The sequence below is a fragment of the Ochlerotatus camptorhynchus genome, unplaced genomic scaffold, assembly GCF_037179485.1.
Source record: "Ochlerotatus camptorhynchus isolate MF236.1 unplaced genomic scaffold, CSIRO-AGI_Acam_v1.1 ptg000074l, whole genome shotgun sequence".
Taxonomy (NCBI): domain Eukaryota; kingdom Metazoa; phylum Arthropoda; class Insecta; order Diptera; family Culicidae; genus Ochlerotatus; species Ochlerotatus camptorhynchus.
The window spans coordinates 90617-105969 of NW_027040564.1; the positions used below are offsets into that span (position 1 = coordinate 90617).

The 15353-nt window shown below is 42.3% G+C and overlaps 1 protein-coding gene across 5 annotated transcripts; it reads right to left on the bottom strand.

The window, feature by feature from the left end:
- Positions 1-10033: 10033 nt before the first annotated feature.
- LOC135697551 (uncharacterized) lies at positions 10034-13684 on the bottom strand. 5 transcript variants are annotated; one of them, XM_065217309.1, is made up of 2 exons: positions 13649-13684; positions 10034-12847 (listed from the first exon to the last, which is right to left on the bottom strand). In XM_065217309.1, the coding sequence occupies exon 2, from the start codon at positions 11632-11634 to the stop codon at positions 10633-10635; it is 1002 nt and encodes a 333-aa protein (XP_065073381.1). In that variant the 5' UTR covers positions 11635-12847; positions 13649-13684; the 3' UTR covers positions 10034-10632. The 5 variants fall into 5 exon arrangements, with proteins under 5 accessions (XP_065073381.1, XP_065073379.1, XP_065073383.1 ...); XM_065217307.1 differs by having other exon boundaries at positions 13591-13674; XM_065217311.1 differs by lacking the exon at positions 13649-13684 and adding an exon at positions 13503-13546.
- Between the last annotated feature and the right edge of the window lie 1669 nt (positions 13685-15353).

A 15353-nucleotide genomic window follows, 5' to 3' on the forward strand; every position in this document is an offset into this window, starting at 1 on the left:
TGCCGCAAGTGTAACGTTGGTGTATACGAATAGTACGGTATATTTGGCAACCCAGTATTTCTGACAGCTTGAATGTTTAGGTTTGCAATCGAAACGGCCCCGGAAATGTCGAATATCGTGCTCGATAAGGATTTCTTCTACCGACGAAAAAGCCTCTACGTCAGCTGGAAGGAACCAGAGTTTTCCCATGATGATTCGCTGCAGAAGGTGGATTGCATTCTGACGGCGGTCCGTAGACGAGGAAACCATTTACAGCAAATCAACCTCGCTGAAGACCTGGCTGCTGGGATACGAGCTGATCGATACGATTACGGTGCTGTGCGAAAAGTCAATCTTTTTCCTGACCAGCAATAAGAAGGTTGATTTCCTGAAGCAGATCGAGAAGGACGGTGAGGAGGGCATTCCGTCGGTGAAGCTGTTGGTTCGGAAAAAGAACGACAAAGACAAGGCCAATTTTGAAAAGCTGCGGGAGGCGATTAAGGGGTCCAAGGATGGCAAAACGTTGGGCGTCTCCTCCAAGAACAACTTCCCGGGTGAATTCTGTGAATCGTGGCGAGCCTCCAGCAAGGACAAGAGCTTCGACACGGTGGGCATCAGCGTCCCAATTGCGTACATCATGCCCTCCAAGGAGTTCTCCGAGGTTATCACCATCAGACGGTAGACGTATTCAAAAAGTACCTCAAGGATCACATCATGGGGATTATGTATGTTGATAAGAAAGTAAAACATGCCAAACTGTCGGAGGGTATCGAGCAGGCACTGACGGATAAAAGGTACGTCTCCGTTGTGGATACCAACTAGTTGACATGTGCTACCCGGCGATTATCCAGTCAGGTGGCAGCTTGAAGTTCAGTGCATTCAGCGACAAGAACTATCTGGGTGTGCGTTACAAGTCCTACTACTCCAATGTTGTCCGAACGTTGCTGGTCAGAAACACTACACCTTACTGCTCAATCTGGAAGAGCAACTGCTGAAGGTGATGATTCCGGGCAAGAAGCTTTCGGATGTTTTCGACGTCGGAATGGTTTATGCCAAGAAGAAGGATCTCAATCTAAGTCGTTCGGTTTTACCACCGGGTTGGATTTCCGGGAGAATTCGTTCGTAGTACCTCAAAAAGTGAAATTCAGTTTAAAAATTTAAGTTAATTAGGTTGCGTAGAAGCAATACAAATTCCGTGTGATTGTGCCTTGAAAATTAGTTCGGTATTGTTAAAATGAGTTTGGTTTGGTAGACGACCAATTGACCGACTACTTTTCACGGCACAATCACGCGAAATGTTTAATGCTTCCACTCAACCTGATTAACTTTTATTTTTGTTACAAAAATCGAAAACCATTTATTTCATCTCGTATAAGATGACGCATATCTGAAATTAAAACTACTCTTTTACCTAATTCAAATTTAAACCGAAATCTCACACACAGTTGTTACCCTTCACCGCCATCAAAACATATCCTTCGTTGCCTCAGTAGTTGGACCAGGAGTTCTTGATTAGCCAGTAATCTTCTCCTTTGAGTTTTTCGTATCCAACCACCACCACTGCATGATCCAATCCATCCAAATTACTCTTGCATTCCAGTTCGTAGTACACTCCATTTGCGTAGTAGCTGAAAGACTTGTTGCCGGCATCGATAGCAATCGACAGCCCTCGAAAACCTACATTTAGAATTTAAATGTGAACCGAGAAGTGAATTGCTGGTCTGAGTTCCTCTAGTATATTCAATTAGAGTATGTTTCTGAAATACACAGTCAAACAGCACATAATGTTGTGCACAACTTCAATGACAGCTGACCAGCAGTGTTCTCATTAATGAACAATCCAATGCCTACGAGATTGTGCCGAAGGTGTGCAGATGGATGTGCCCGAGCTATGCCGAGTCTACTTTCTGCACACTGTGCTGAGTGACTTACCCCTTGGTACAGAATCATTGTGCACTGTAGCAAAAGAACGTAAGAATTCCATAAGAACCAATTTTGAATATTAGCCACAAGAAATCGATGTGAATTTGTGAATTTGTCTAATGAAAAATAAGGTCGACAAAAAAAAAAAAATCATTAAACGGAGCAGACTGGACTTGATATTACGGGTCCTGAGTCTGGACCACTCGCCCGTCAACGCTTGGGAAAATGGAATGACTAAAGGCGTAATGTTTCATAAGTCTAGCTTATGAAATTAATATGTGTCGTTCATAAGTCGAGCCTTATGGAATTCTTAAGTCCATTTGCCTCAAGGAAGGAATTGGTTGCCAGAATAAGTTCATTTGTTTACATCATGGCTTCGCCAGAGCAAGCACGTCGTGATTTAATCCTGTACGCTCGAAACGAAAATCCCGGTCTATCCGCTCCTGGCAGTTTTCAATCAAATTCCTGGACAGGTTGAATGTAAAATCAAAAAGAAGTCGAAAGTCCCCAACAAGTTTCTTATCTGGCAAGAAATCTGCACTTGTGGGCTGAAAAGTGAAACTTGCGCCGGAGCAGCATGATATGGATTGCCTTTTTGGCTGGACTTGGCAAGCCGTGGTACAGCGAAAATGGGGCCACAGTGGTTCCCAAGGAGATGAAGTCGGCCAATACTCCGGAACTAAGGCCAATTGAGTAATACTGGTCAATTGTGAAGTACATACTGAAAAATTTACCGGAAGGATTTCAAGCGGGAATAGAATTTGTCAACCAAACAAGTGGGAGCAACCCCAAGTAACCAAAAGTTTTGATAAAAGGCTTTTTATGGCTTACGCAGCTTGGTTGAAGGTGGTCTATAGAATTATTAGCAGCCTCATTTTTAAGTCGTTATAAGAACTTGAAAGTTCCGGTACCATAATTGAAGAGCATTCTAAGCAGCCTCTGGCGGAACTTGAATGGAACTTTCAGAAAATAAATTAAAATAGGTTTTTTTTTGTCCTCTACACCAATAGTTCGCACTTTTATGAAAGTTATTTTTAAAGGCAGGTATTAAATGTGTATTGATTTACCAGCATTAGTAGTAGTAATGGAGCTGTTTGAAGAATTAAACACAGTCCTTCGGCGTGAGAGTCTCAGTACAATCCACTACGTCATCTGAAATATATTTAAGAGAGCTGTTGTCCCGCCTATTGTTGGAGTTTTCTGAGCCACCTGACTGACCTGAGTGACCTGACTGACTTGAATACGAAACACAACACCTTGATGAATTTTAAATTGGTGTTTGCCCGCATGGTATTCCATCACACTTGTGGCGCAGTGGTGAGCAATCGTAGATCGCATGCCCGAATACACGGGTTCGAATCCAGGAAATTACTTTTTAATTTTTTTTTATATAGAATGTTGCATAAATATAAGAATTATGATTTATTCGGGCCATTGATCATTTCATATTTACGTACATTTAATTTTGTTACAAATAAAGACTTGTGCGGATTGCTTCATTTGGCTTGAAAGTTCTGTCGGAACTTTATTTGAACTTTATGGAACTTGAAAGTTCTGTCAGAACTTTATTCGAACTTTATGGAACATGAAAGTTCTGTCAGAATTTTATTCGAACTTTATGGAACTTGAAAGTTCTGTCGGAACTTTATTTGAACTTTATGGAACTTGACAGTTCTGTCGGAACTTATTTGAACTTTATGAAACTTGTAAGTTCTGACAGAACTTTATTCGAACTTTATGGAACTTGAATGTGCTGTCGGAACTTTATTTGAACTTTATGGAACTTGAAGGTTCGGTCGGAAGTTTATTTGAACTTTATGGAACTTGGAAGGGATTTTAATCGTTGAATGCAAAACTTTTGGTTACTTGGGAAGGCTCGTGCAAAAGATGATGGGTCGTCGCAACAAACATTGAAAACTGAATAAGAGCTTTTTCAGGCAAAAATATGCTTCTTCAGACAAACAATAGCTTATTCAGCTTTTAATCAGCTCAAATTGTTTGTTGGGGTGTACGAAGAAAAATCCGAGTAATAGCCTATGGTAAGAAAGAAGACTGAAATAAAGGTCTTACAACAAGCATAATACCCACTCATGTATAGTTGTTACATTGAATTATGAAAGATAAGCCGCATTTTTTAACCCCAACAAGACTTTTGTGACCGGAATTTTTCGTGTTCAACCCGTATATCAACTCAATCTCATATTTAGTCTGGCCAAAGTCCACGTTCGATTTAAATTTTTGGAATATTGTATGGATAAAAGTCAAAGAGAGAGAGAGAGAGATAAGGGCTCTGGAATGGCCAAACATGAATCACCCTGACCGGTGAATTTCAATGACAAATCGGGACAAGTATACTTCGTTTTCTTTTCGAATAACAAATAAGATTTTAGACACCTTGTACTGGACTAGGACTTAGGATAAAGTCACTTAGAAGACATGATAAACGAATTTCACAAATTTTGAATAAATTTAAGAAAGTATTTTAGAGTAAATTTTTGAGGGAGTTTCATGATGAACTACAACTCAGTTGTAAGGTTTCATTGTCAAATTTGTGGAAAATTCCATGACGATTGTTAAAAAGTAAGAGGTTGTATCCAAGACACGACCGTAGATTTGACGTAGGATTACGAAAGGTTGTTTACGGCAAGTATGAACTCGTCCATGTGAATTCAACTGTTGATCCGCCACTTCGTTTCAGTTCATCTTCGCTTATGGCCACCACTTCGAGCCTTTCTACGTCAGGTGATCTTTCGCTGCCTGATAGTTCACCGTTCTCTCGTGCGGATCCTGGACAAGTTATCATTGACACGGCTCGCACCGAACCCTCTAGCGGTTTACGTGTCTACTATCAGAACACCAGGGGGCTCATGACTAAATTGGACGATGTTTATCTGGCTGCGCTTGACGGGGAATATGACGTTTATGTATTCACGGAAACTTGGCTCGATGGGAGGATCAATTCAGTGCAACTATTTGGTGACTCTTTTACTATCTACAGATTAGACCGTAATTCATCTAACAGCATTCGTACTCGCGGTGGTGGTGTGCTCATCGCTGTTTCCAACGAATTCGCCTCCTGCGTAATCTCCAACGAACTATTTACTACAATTGAAGCGGTTTGGGTTAAGGTCAGCCTCACTTCGCGGGACATCCTCATTGGAGCGGTGTATATTCCCCCTGAACGTCGACATGACTGCACCACAATGCAGCTTCATCTGGATGCTACAGAATTTGCATCGTCCATGGCTGATATAACGGATGTGCTTCTTCTGCTTGGTGATTTTAATCAGCCTGGGCTTAGCTGGTCACCCTCAGGCCAGGGTTATGCGTTTCCAGATCCGATTGCATCTTCAACTACTCCTGCCAGCCGCTTGCTTGTTGACGGCACGGCTTTTCATGGACTGAGCCAGATAAACCTTGTTCCCAATTTCCAGTCTCGTTTTCTTGACTTGGTTTTTGTTAGCGAAAGTGCACTTCTGGACTGTGTCGTCGTTGAAGCGCCTGATGTCATCGTTCCTCTTGACAATTTCCACCCTGCTTTGGATATATCTATCGCGAACGGATCTCAAATTCGTTTTGATGAAACCATGACTGCCACTCGGCTCAATTTCCGGAAGACCGATTTCCGTTTGCTGAGACGTTTCTGGTCCCGGATCAACTGGAACGTGTTGAATGACCTTGATATCTATACAGCAGCCGCTCGATATAATAGCCTTTTGCGCGACTGTGTTTGTGCTTCAGTACCGAAGTGCCAACCTCCAAGAAAACCGCCTTGGTCTAACGCTACTCTCCGCAACCTGAAACGAGTGCGATCTAGAGCTCTCCGTGCTCTCACTCATGGACGATGTACCCTTACCAAGCGAAATTTTTCAATTGCCAGCAATGATTATCGCCACTACAACAAGCTTCTTTACAAGAGGTATGTAATTCGTACTCAACATAATCTGCAATGCCACCCCAAGGGATTCTGGTCGTTTGTGAATACTAAGAGGAAGGAAACTGGACTGCCGTCAAAAATGTTTCTCGGCAATGACGTAGCATTGACAACTGAGGACAAATGCAGCCTATTTGCTAGGCACTTCTTAAGCGTCTTCTCGAATGACTCCCCATCGCAAGCAGAAATTGAGCGAGCCGTCCGTGATGTGCCAACCGACGTCGTAAATATAGATGTTTTTGCCGTAGATGTACAAATGGTTCTCTCTGTGATGAAGAGATGAACTAGCCTCAGGCTAAAAATCTCTAAAATAAAGATTAAAAAAAAAAAAAAAAATTCTCTCTGTGATGAGTAAAACCAAATCATCATTTTCACCAGGTCCGAGTGTTATTCCATCTGCAGTCCTAAAAAAATGCTCCGATATCTTAGCTGCTCCGTTGTCCTTTCTCTTCAACCTTTTACTTCGTCAACAGAAATTTCCCGCACTATGGAAACGGTCTACTATGTTCCCTGTTTTCAAGAAAGGAGACAAACGCAATGTGGAAAACTACCGTGGGATTACCTCGCTTGGGGTTGAATCTAAGGTGTTTGTGTCGCTGATAAATGAGAGATTGTTTGCTTCCTGCAAGCATTACATAAGTACATGTCAACATGGTTTCTTTCCTGGCCGCTCCGTGGAAACTAATCTCGTCAGCTTTACGTCGTTCTGTATGGAAAATGTATGCAAGAAACTTCAAGTGGATGCCATCTACACTGATCTTAAAGCTGCGTTTGATAGAGTTGTGCACGACGTTCTGCTAGCAAAGCTTGAAAAAATTGGATGTTCTGTTTCCTTCTGCAGCTGGCTTAGATCGTACCTCGTGCAACGTGAAGTTACTGTATGCATTGGAAACTACTCATCGTACTGTTTCTCGAACAGCTCAGGAGTTCCACAGGGTAGCACTTTGGGACCAATGCTCTTCTCTTTACTTGTGAACGATGTAACGTTTATTCTACTACGAGGAGGTAAATTGTTTTTTGCCGATGACTTGAAGATTTATCTAGTCGTTCGAGGCTATGCCGACTGTTTAGAACTACAAAACCTTCTTGAAATCTTTAATGATTGGTGTGAACGTAATTTTATGGTCCTGTGCGTCTCAAAGTGCTGCGTAATTAGTTTCCGTCGAACTAGGACTGCCATTTTGTTTGATTATAACGTTGCTGGAACTGCAGTTCAACGTGTCGATCACGTTAAAGACCTCGGTGTCATGTTGGATGAAAAGCTCACATACACTCGCCACTTCTCAACCACGATCGACAAAGCTAATCGACAGCTTGGATTCATGTTCAAGATATCTAAGGAATTTCGTGATCCTCTGTGTTTTAAAGCCCTTTACTGTTCATTGGTACGCTCACTACTGGAATTCGCGAGTGTAGTCTGGAATCCCTACCAAGCTGTATGGAGTGGACGATTCGAAGCTGTTCAACGCAAATTCGTCAGATACGCACTGCGCAATCTTCCATGGAGTGACGCGCTGAATTTACCACCGTATGCTGACCGCTGTCGTTTACTGGGTTTGGATACTCTTGCTAAGCGATGAAACATATCGCAGGTCGTCTTCGTTGCTAAAGTTTTACTCGCAGAATGTGATGTTCCTGAGTTACTGGCCAAAATTAATCTGTATGCTCCTGCCCGAACACTCCGTCCGAGAACCTTGCTACATGAAGTAGTACATGCAACCAACTATGCTGCAAACAGTTCCTTTGTCGCCATGATTCATCAATTCAACGAAGCCTCTGACCTATTTGACTTTGACATCAATGCATCGATGTTTCGTCATCGTTTGCTGTTGGCCAATTTTTAATTTTTAATGAGTGACTACATTTAGATTTAAGTGTTTCATTGAGACTATCAAGTCAGATGGACTATAATAATAATAATAATAAATAAATTAATTTGCTTGAAAAAGGTGATATCACAGCAAAAGTAAAGTAAATATTAAATTGATTTCTTAACTCGTTATCAGTGAACAATTTCGATAGGTTGAAATTCGGAAGCAATTTGAGAGTTCTGCCCAAGTAACATTGCAAGTTTTATCGAGGTTTCAAAGCATTCTTCAAGTCCAAATCATGGTCTACAGAACCCTCATAAAATCCGAATTGTTGCTTGGGTGTTTTTGAGGTACTCTGTCGATGTTCATGAAGCCAACTCTTTAGTTTACTCTTTTATTAGCCATTATTAGGGCCAATGGGTTGGAAGCTTGAAAGCTAGTAAAGAACAATAGTGTGGAAATTTTTCCTCGATGTTTTTGGAAATGATAGCGGTGTGGAAATGAAATATGTAGGTATTAGGGAAAACACATCAATCACATAATCTGAGCCTACCGGACGGTACCTACGTTTAAACGTTGTAATGCAAATTTTTAGCCCCTTCTATTAAGGGAACTCGGCAAGGTTTTTTTTTGGCATAATACTCTTAATAGGAGGGGCCTAGAATTTGCACTAAATGCATAAAGATTTGACCCGTCTGGCATGCTCAGTGCTTGATATCAATATTTGGTGACTGTGTTAGGGAAACCACTTTTCCCATCACGGAAACGCCTCGTTTTTTGATGACATAATTACGCATTTACGTGCACAAAACGCACGGAATTTTTGTTTTATTCAATACATAATAAATAAGGATCGTTTCGTCGTGATGGTTAAGTAATGCTGATCTATTAGGGTGTTTAACACGGATAAAGCTGGCGAGCAGTATGTTACTTGGAACTCACAAACAGGCTGCTTTTTCATGATATACACAGTGTGATATTGAATAATCAATTAATTATCTCAACATTTAGTGGCAGACCATTCATAAATTTGGGTAACATCAAAAATTCTATAATTCACATTAAATTTCCTATGCCGATCGAAACAAACGTTATGGCGGCACTACAAGGGTGATTGAGTAAACGAAAGAACACCTTATATAGACCAGGTTGAGCCTTGATAGTTAGCTGCTTGCGGGAACTGACATCCGATTTATGACCTTTTCAAATGTCCAAAACATACTCTTAAACAATTTTATGTTGGTCCTGAAAAGGACCGTTTTGTCGTTATGGTTGAGTAATGCTGAGCTATTAGTATGTTTGACACGGCTGAGGCTGGCGAACTGTATATTGTTTGGAGCAAGGTTGACACGCTAGGCATTGATAACCCACAGCTACTCACGAGGAAACTGATTTCCACCCATAGCGGTGCGGCTTCTTTCTCCTTCTATGGATGCTTATGTGGGCTCTGCAGCTCGCTGCTTGCAGGCTGCCTTTCGTTGTGTACTGGAGAACAATTTTCAACGCCACACGCCGAAAGCACTGCTGCTGTTGATGCTGCTGCTGCTGCGGACACTGACGACCGGACACCACACACGGTGATTGAATGAGCACCGTTCAGTGATACAGGATCGAATTCGATTTTTAAATCTGTGTTAGGGAATGCGCTGTTTGCAGGCAATCGGTGATAATTTTGATCACCATTGCAACAGTTAGACATTAGTGTATTTTTCAATAGTGACCTATTGAAAATTTATAAAGTGTTCATTTTAGCAGATGGGTATATAAATTTCCAATCGTTTGGCTTGTTTAGAAATAAAATCCATCTACTATTGACAGAGTTATATGTGGTCAAAACCTGACCTCTTTTCGTAATGCGGTCGATTTTGGTTTTTTGAAATTGCACCCCCAATATGTTGCCGAAAGACGTAATCCTACGTCAAAAGGTCCATGATTTGTGAAACATACTAAGGGAATAGAATTTTGAGGGTGTGGTAAATTTTCAGAGGAATTCAGAAAAGAACTCCCATAGCATTCTGAGCTAAATGCTGAAGTGAATTACTTGTGAATTCTAAGGAGAAATCAAGCAAATGGAGAGAAGTTTAGTGAATTCTTAGAGAGAAATAAATTTAAATTCAATAAATTTGAGATTTTTTTTTATTATTCTGTAGAAAATTCTTGGATTGGTGTGTTCAAGGTATTCCCAGTGAAAATCTCTAATTTATTATAAGAGAATTCAGAAAAGAACGTTGAGAAGGGAACTGATTTTCAGGGAAATGTTTGAAAGCAATCCATTAAAATTCAGTACAGAGTTTTGAGCGAATTTGTAACGTAGGTAAACAAATTTGATGAACGTAAAACCAGATTCAAGATCTTTAAAAAATGCTGCTTGAGACTGCTGCTGTTCAATCTCATTCGGTTTATCCTTAATTTAAATGCATACAGCACAATCGATAAATATCCTAAATTCCTGGAAAAACGGAAGAACTGGGAAATTACTAATCATTTTCACTTGCATAATTCCTATTTAGTGTAAAACGCTTATAAAAGTGCGCTTTTACGTTAAATCATGTCGGTGGGCGCACTTATTCCTTAATTCATGAGGAATAACTGCACAGAAGACACCAAGACACGATACAACGTCAAAGCGCACTTTTTTATTAGCGATTCCGCACTTTGGAATAGTCCAGTTTCAAATGCAAAATACAATAAGAAAAATTAATTAAATTTTCCACGTGGAAAAGGTTTGTTGTACCACTAAAATTTGAGAAATAAAAAAAGTATCCTTAATTTATATCATCATTTGCCATAACATTACATTTTACAGTTTTACATTTGATTGCAATATTTTCACACAGTAGAGCACAATTCGATAATCTTAACTAGAACTTAGCCTAGGATCTTAAATTACACAACACATGTCATCTGAGCCAACCTGGTCGCAGTCCCAATCCCGCAGGCGTAGAACTTTCGTCGACAACAACAACAATCATCTCCACAGTGCAATCACAACGATTGCAGCAACAGGGCTATCCGCAGTACCCATTTGAAATGTAAGACAATCAGAATAGAAAGGAAAAATGTGTACTCACCATCGGATCCCTCGGCATAGGACCCCTCCGATGGAATTTTAATTTCGATGGGCTCATGCAGCGCCACTCCTCCTTCCGCTGACGATGAAGCCGATGTTGACGATGTTGAAGCCGTTCCGTTGCTGCTGGTGGTCGTCGTTGCTACTCCCAGTTCTTGTAGGTGAACCACGTCAGCACCACCACCAATATTTCCGGCACTGGGTGAAGCCGAACTGCACGAGGACGACGGATGCAGATCGATCAGTGCGGCTGCAGCCGCTGCCACCGTGTCGGACATCAGTCCGGTGGATGTTCCGGGTTCGGAATCCAGAATGGAAACAGCAGCAGCAGCGGCGTCAAACGGGGATGACTCTTCCGTGTTGATGACGATGGTAGTAGTCGTAGTCGTCGTTCCGGAGGAAGTCGGAGCATTGCCCGATGAGCACGATGTTGATTGAACGAGGTGATGTTGATGTTGGTGGAGTTGGGCTTGCTGCTGCTGCTGTTGTTGTATGGTGTGATGCTGTATGGGGCGAACCTCTACCGGACTAGTTGTGGTGGTGGTACTGATTAGGGGCTGGTTGGTGATGATGATTTTGGTTGAATGGATTGGTTGGGTCGATGTCATGACCTGTTGATGGTGCTGCTGCTGCTGCTGCTGCTGTTGTTGTTGTTGTTGATGGTGATGGTGTTGGTGGAAAGAAGGTTGTTGATGATGATGCTGCTGCTGCTGATGGACCAACTCGTACAGGGAAGAGGATGCGTCCTGGACGGTTGGTGTTGTTGTTATCAGGAGATTTCCGTTAAGATGGGTTGCACCACCCCCGCCGGATATGGCACTGCCACCCCCGCCACCCCCTCCGCCATTGATGTTAGCGTAGATGATGTTGGTCGGTTTGGTGGAAGAACTGGCCGTCGATGAGGCTTCTTCGTGCATGGTTGCTTCACTTATTTTCTTACTATAGGTTCGCAATTTCACAGAATCTTCTTCGTAGCTTCACGGGTTAACGATAAATAATTCTACTGGCTTTTTTTTTTACTTTCTCTGCTTCGATTTGAACACTTTGCTCTACGTTATGTTGTAGGGGGGAGATTTTTCAAAATTTCGCTACGGATTTGGGTTGAACACTTTGGATCTTTGTACTAACGATTCGAGTACGCACGCGAGACACTTTTTAGTTAGCCCGATTCCATCAGGTAGCACTTGACTGAATGACAACGAGATTCTCGGGCCGCAGCGGCAGTAGCAGCGCTGGCCAATGCCAGTGAGGATGCACTCCGAAAACCACCCAGATTGTCGGTCACCAGTTTTACACGGTCACACACAGACACATATAAGCACAAACGCTGGATGGATGCATCCACTACTAGCTGGTATGCAGGTCGTTCCCGAAATATGCGCACAGGAGAGCCTCTGACTTCCCGGGATGCAACAGGAACAGATGCAGCAGCAGCAGCAGCAGCAAAACGATGACAAGTTCAGATTGCAATATATAGTTCAAGGTCGGAAAAAGGAGCACAAGTGCAACCGATTGATGGTACATACACCGAAAATAGCTTGGGAAATTTTACACCAGTAGCTTCGAGGTCCACTTGTGTTGGTCCGGGCGAGGTGGGGTGGCCGATGTATAGGGGGCGACTTTCCGGGATATGGGGGTGGTGTCAAAAACGCTACTCGATGTCACTCGGCTGCTGGGTTGCAGCAGCGGCAGCTGTAGCACTTTCGGGCCATCATCGTCTTCGTTGCACATGCACGCTAACTAACACTGTGACAATGGAACAGAAGGTGGCGCCTCCATCACTCTGGAGTCATGGCCACAGTCACGAGAAAATAGAAATAGCACACAATTTGCTCTATGAGCCGGAAATTTCAGCACAATTTCCGAATGGCGATACACTCGCGCTGCTGCATATACAAACGACGGACAGTGGCAGCAGCAGGAAGCAAAATTCGCGAATAAAATAAAAAATATACACTCGTTACGCACACTACCGTAGGCCCAATTCTATAAATTCGCAATAATAATCGCGAATTTCATTCTTGCTGGTCGTATTCTTCGCTTCTTACACGCGCACTTATACATACGCAAACGGGTTCCCCTTCGATTCACTTTTACAACACTGTGTTTGTATTTCTTCTAATTCGAAACCTGCAAAAAGTTGCAAAAGGAAAAGCAAAAAATTGCCTACTTATTCCAGAACTTGAAATTTGAACACGCCTGTCAATCCGTCTGCAATCGAATCTTCCGGCAATCGTCGATACCAGTAACCGTCACTTTCACTATCATCCCGCATAGGGAACGCGCCAATCCCGGGCCTATTTACACTGAATTTTCGGGAATAATCAAAACCTCACTCAAATATAGGTCTTTAGGCCACTTACACTCGTTCTTAATTGTGCCTTTTTTCCTTCACTCTCACTGCACAAAACTCGAGAGGCAGACAGACCGACAGACACATCCGCACACACGCACGCACACACTCACATTCCCCTGGATGCCTATAGTGGCGTTCCCCCCACAACCACCACACGAGTGGAAGGTTTTTATCACAAGTTCACGTCCAAACACAGTCCTCTGCTTAGAAGCGGCTTAGAACTCTACTGCACACACAAGCGCGCGCTCTGTGACGAACCAACACATGCTCACCGGCCCACCGACCGACCGACGACGACGACGACTACGACTACGGCGATGGAACCCCCCAAAATATTCGCTCTCGCTTGCTTCTCGGTTACATCAACTGACATTGAATTCATAATCAACCTTCACCCTTCACGCGTATCGTTCACTTCCTACAAGTTACCTCGAAAACGTAACAAAACACGTGAAACCACTAGCAATCTACTAAATAGTCACTCTTCTTCCCTAACACCGTAATGAACCACACTCACTTGGTAACACAGAATCAAAACATTTCACGTCGCTCTAAGCACAGCAGCCCTACATTACCTATTTACGACAACGGCGTTGGGATGTAAACATTCTCACTTTCTTCTGGCGAACGGCTTGAATCGGTACTGCCGGGATAGAACTATACACATCGCTGCTCAGAACACGAGCCGCCCACCAATACCACCGAACAAGCCGAGTCAGCCGCCGAATCATATTCACGGCCAACCTGCTTCCCCACCCAACACCCCACCCCTCGCCAAACCTCTCCGGAACCCGTTCCCAACAGACCATTTTTATTTGCGTTGTGAGCTCCCCGACTCATCGCGCGCATCCATATCTCTAGAAGAGGAGGAGGAGGAAACCCCTCTTTTGCTTGGTTTTGTGTTTTCTGTTTTTGATTGTTGCTGCTGTTGTCGGTGCTGACTGCCGTTTTGGTTCCGATTCTTCAATGTTGCTTATGTTTTGTGACGACGGAACTGATCGCTTTACGTTGCTGTTGGAGTCATCTACTGCGATGCGAATTAGGCTGGGTTAAATGGGAGATGATGGTTCTTTAGGAGATATTACTTAATGTTTTGCTTGAGGGGAAGATTACAAGCATTTTTTATCTGGCTTTATGATTTTTTCTAAAAATATTGGAAAAAAAAAATATTTAAAACCAAGGGAATCAGTTTTTTGACGTAGGACTACGTCTTTGATTTCTATATGGGGGTACACTTTGTTAAAACTTAAAATGGAACATGTAACAAAATTATGAAAGATTTTTAACGTTATTGGTTCAGCTGTCCCTGGACCAATTTCAATAATTTTATCACCAATCAATCAGAAATATTCCTACACATCTGTTAAATTTAAAACTTTATCATTTCTAAAAATGTCACTATTGAAAAATTCACAAATGTGCAACTGTTGCTATGATATCGGTGATCTTAATATCACCGATTGCCTGCGAAAAGCGATTTCCCTAACACAGTTTTCACAGTTGAATTTCATCCGGTCTCAACAAACGGTGTTTATTAAATCACCGCGTGGTGAGTGGTGGTGTTCTCCGGTACACAACGAAAGGCCTCAACCGCTGATCGGATTCAGTTCCAATTATCGTGTGTGGTGATGTCCGGTCGTCGGCATCAGCAGCAGCAGCAGCAGCAGTGCTTTCGGCACGTGGCGTTGAACATTGTTCTCCAGTACACAACGAAAAGCTGCCTGCAAACAGCGAGCTGCAGCCCACATGAGCATCCATAGAAGGAAGAAGAAGCCACACCGCTATTGATCGGAATCAGTAGCTCTTCGTGAGTTTCTGTCGGCCATCTATGTCAAGCGCGTCATACTAAAGAGTATCCCAACAAACATTAATTGTTGAATAAGAGCTTATTCAGGCAAAAATAAACTTCTTCAGCTAAAAAATGGCCTTTTCAGCTGTTAATCAACTCAAAATGTTTGTTGGGATAAACAGAGAGAACCTCGCTCAAATTCCTATTCCTACACAAAACACAAGCTCCTGCTGCAGTTAGCAAATATGATTTATTATATAAGAACACGTAGTTCTACGTCACCATTGCGTACAACCCCATAGGGCTGTCCCTTGTAGTTTTTTCCATAGATATCTGGGAAGATGTACATGGAAAAATATATGTTCTATCTATGTTTTCTTAGTTAGCAAAAGAGCACGAATGAAATTTTTTAAATTGCATTATTAACGAGATTTTTAGCACAATGGAAACTTCATCTAGACATAAACTGGATGTTTTCAAATAAAAAGTTT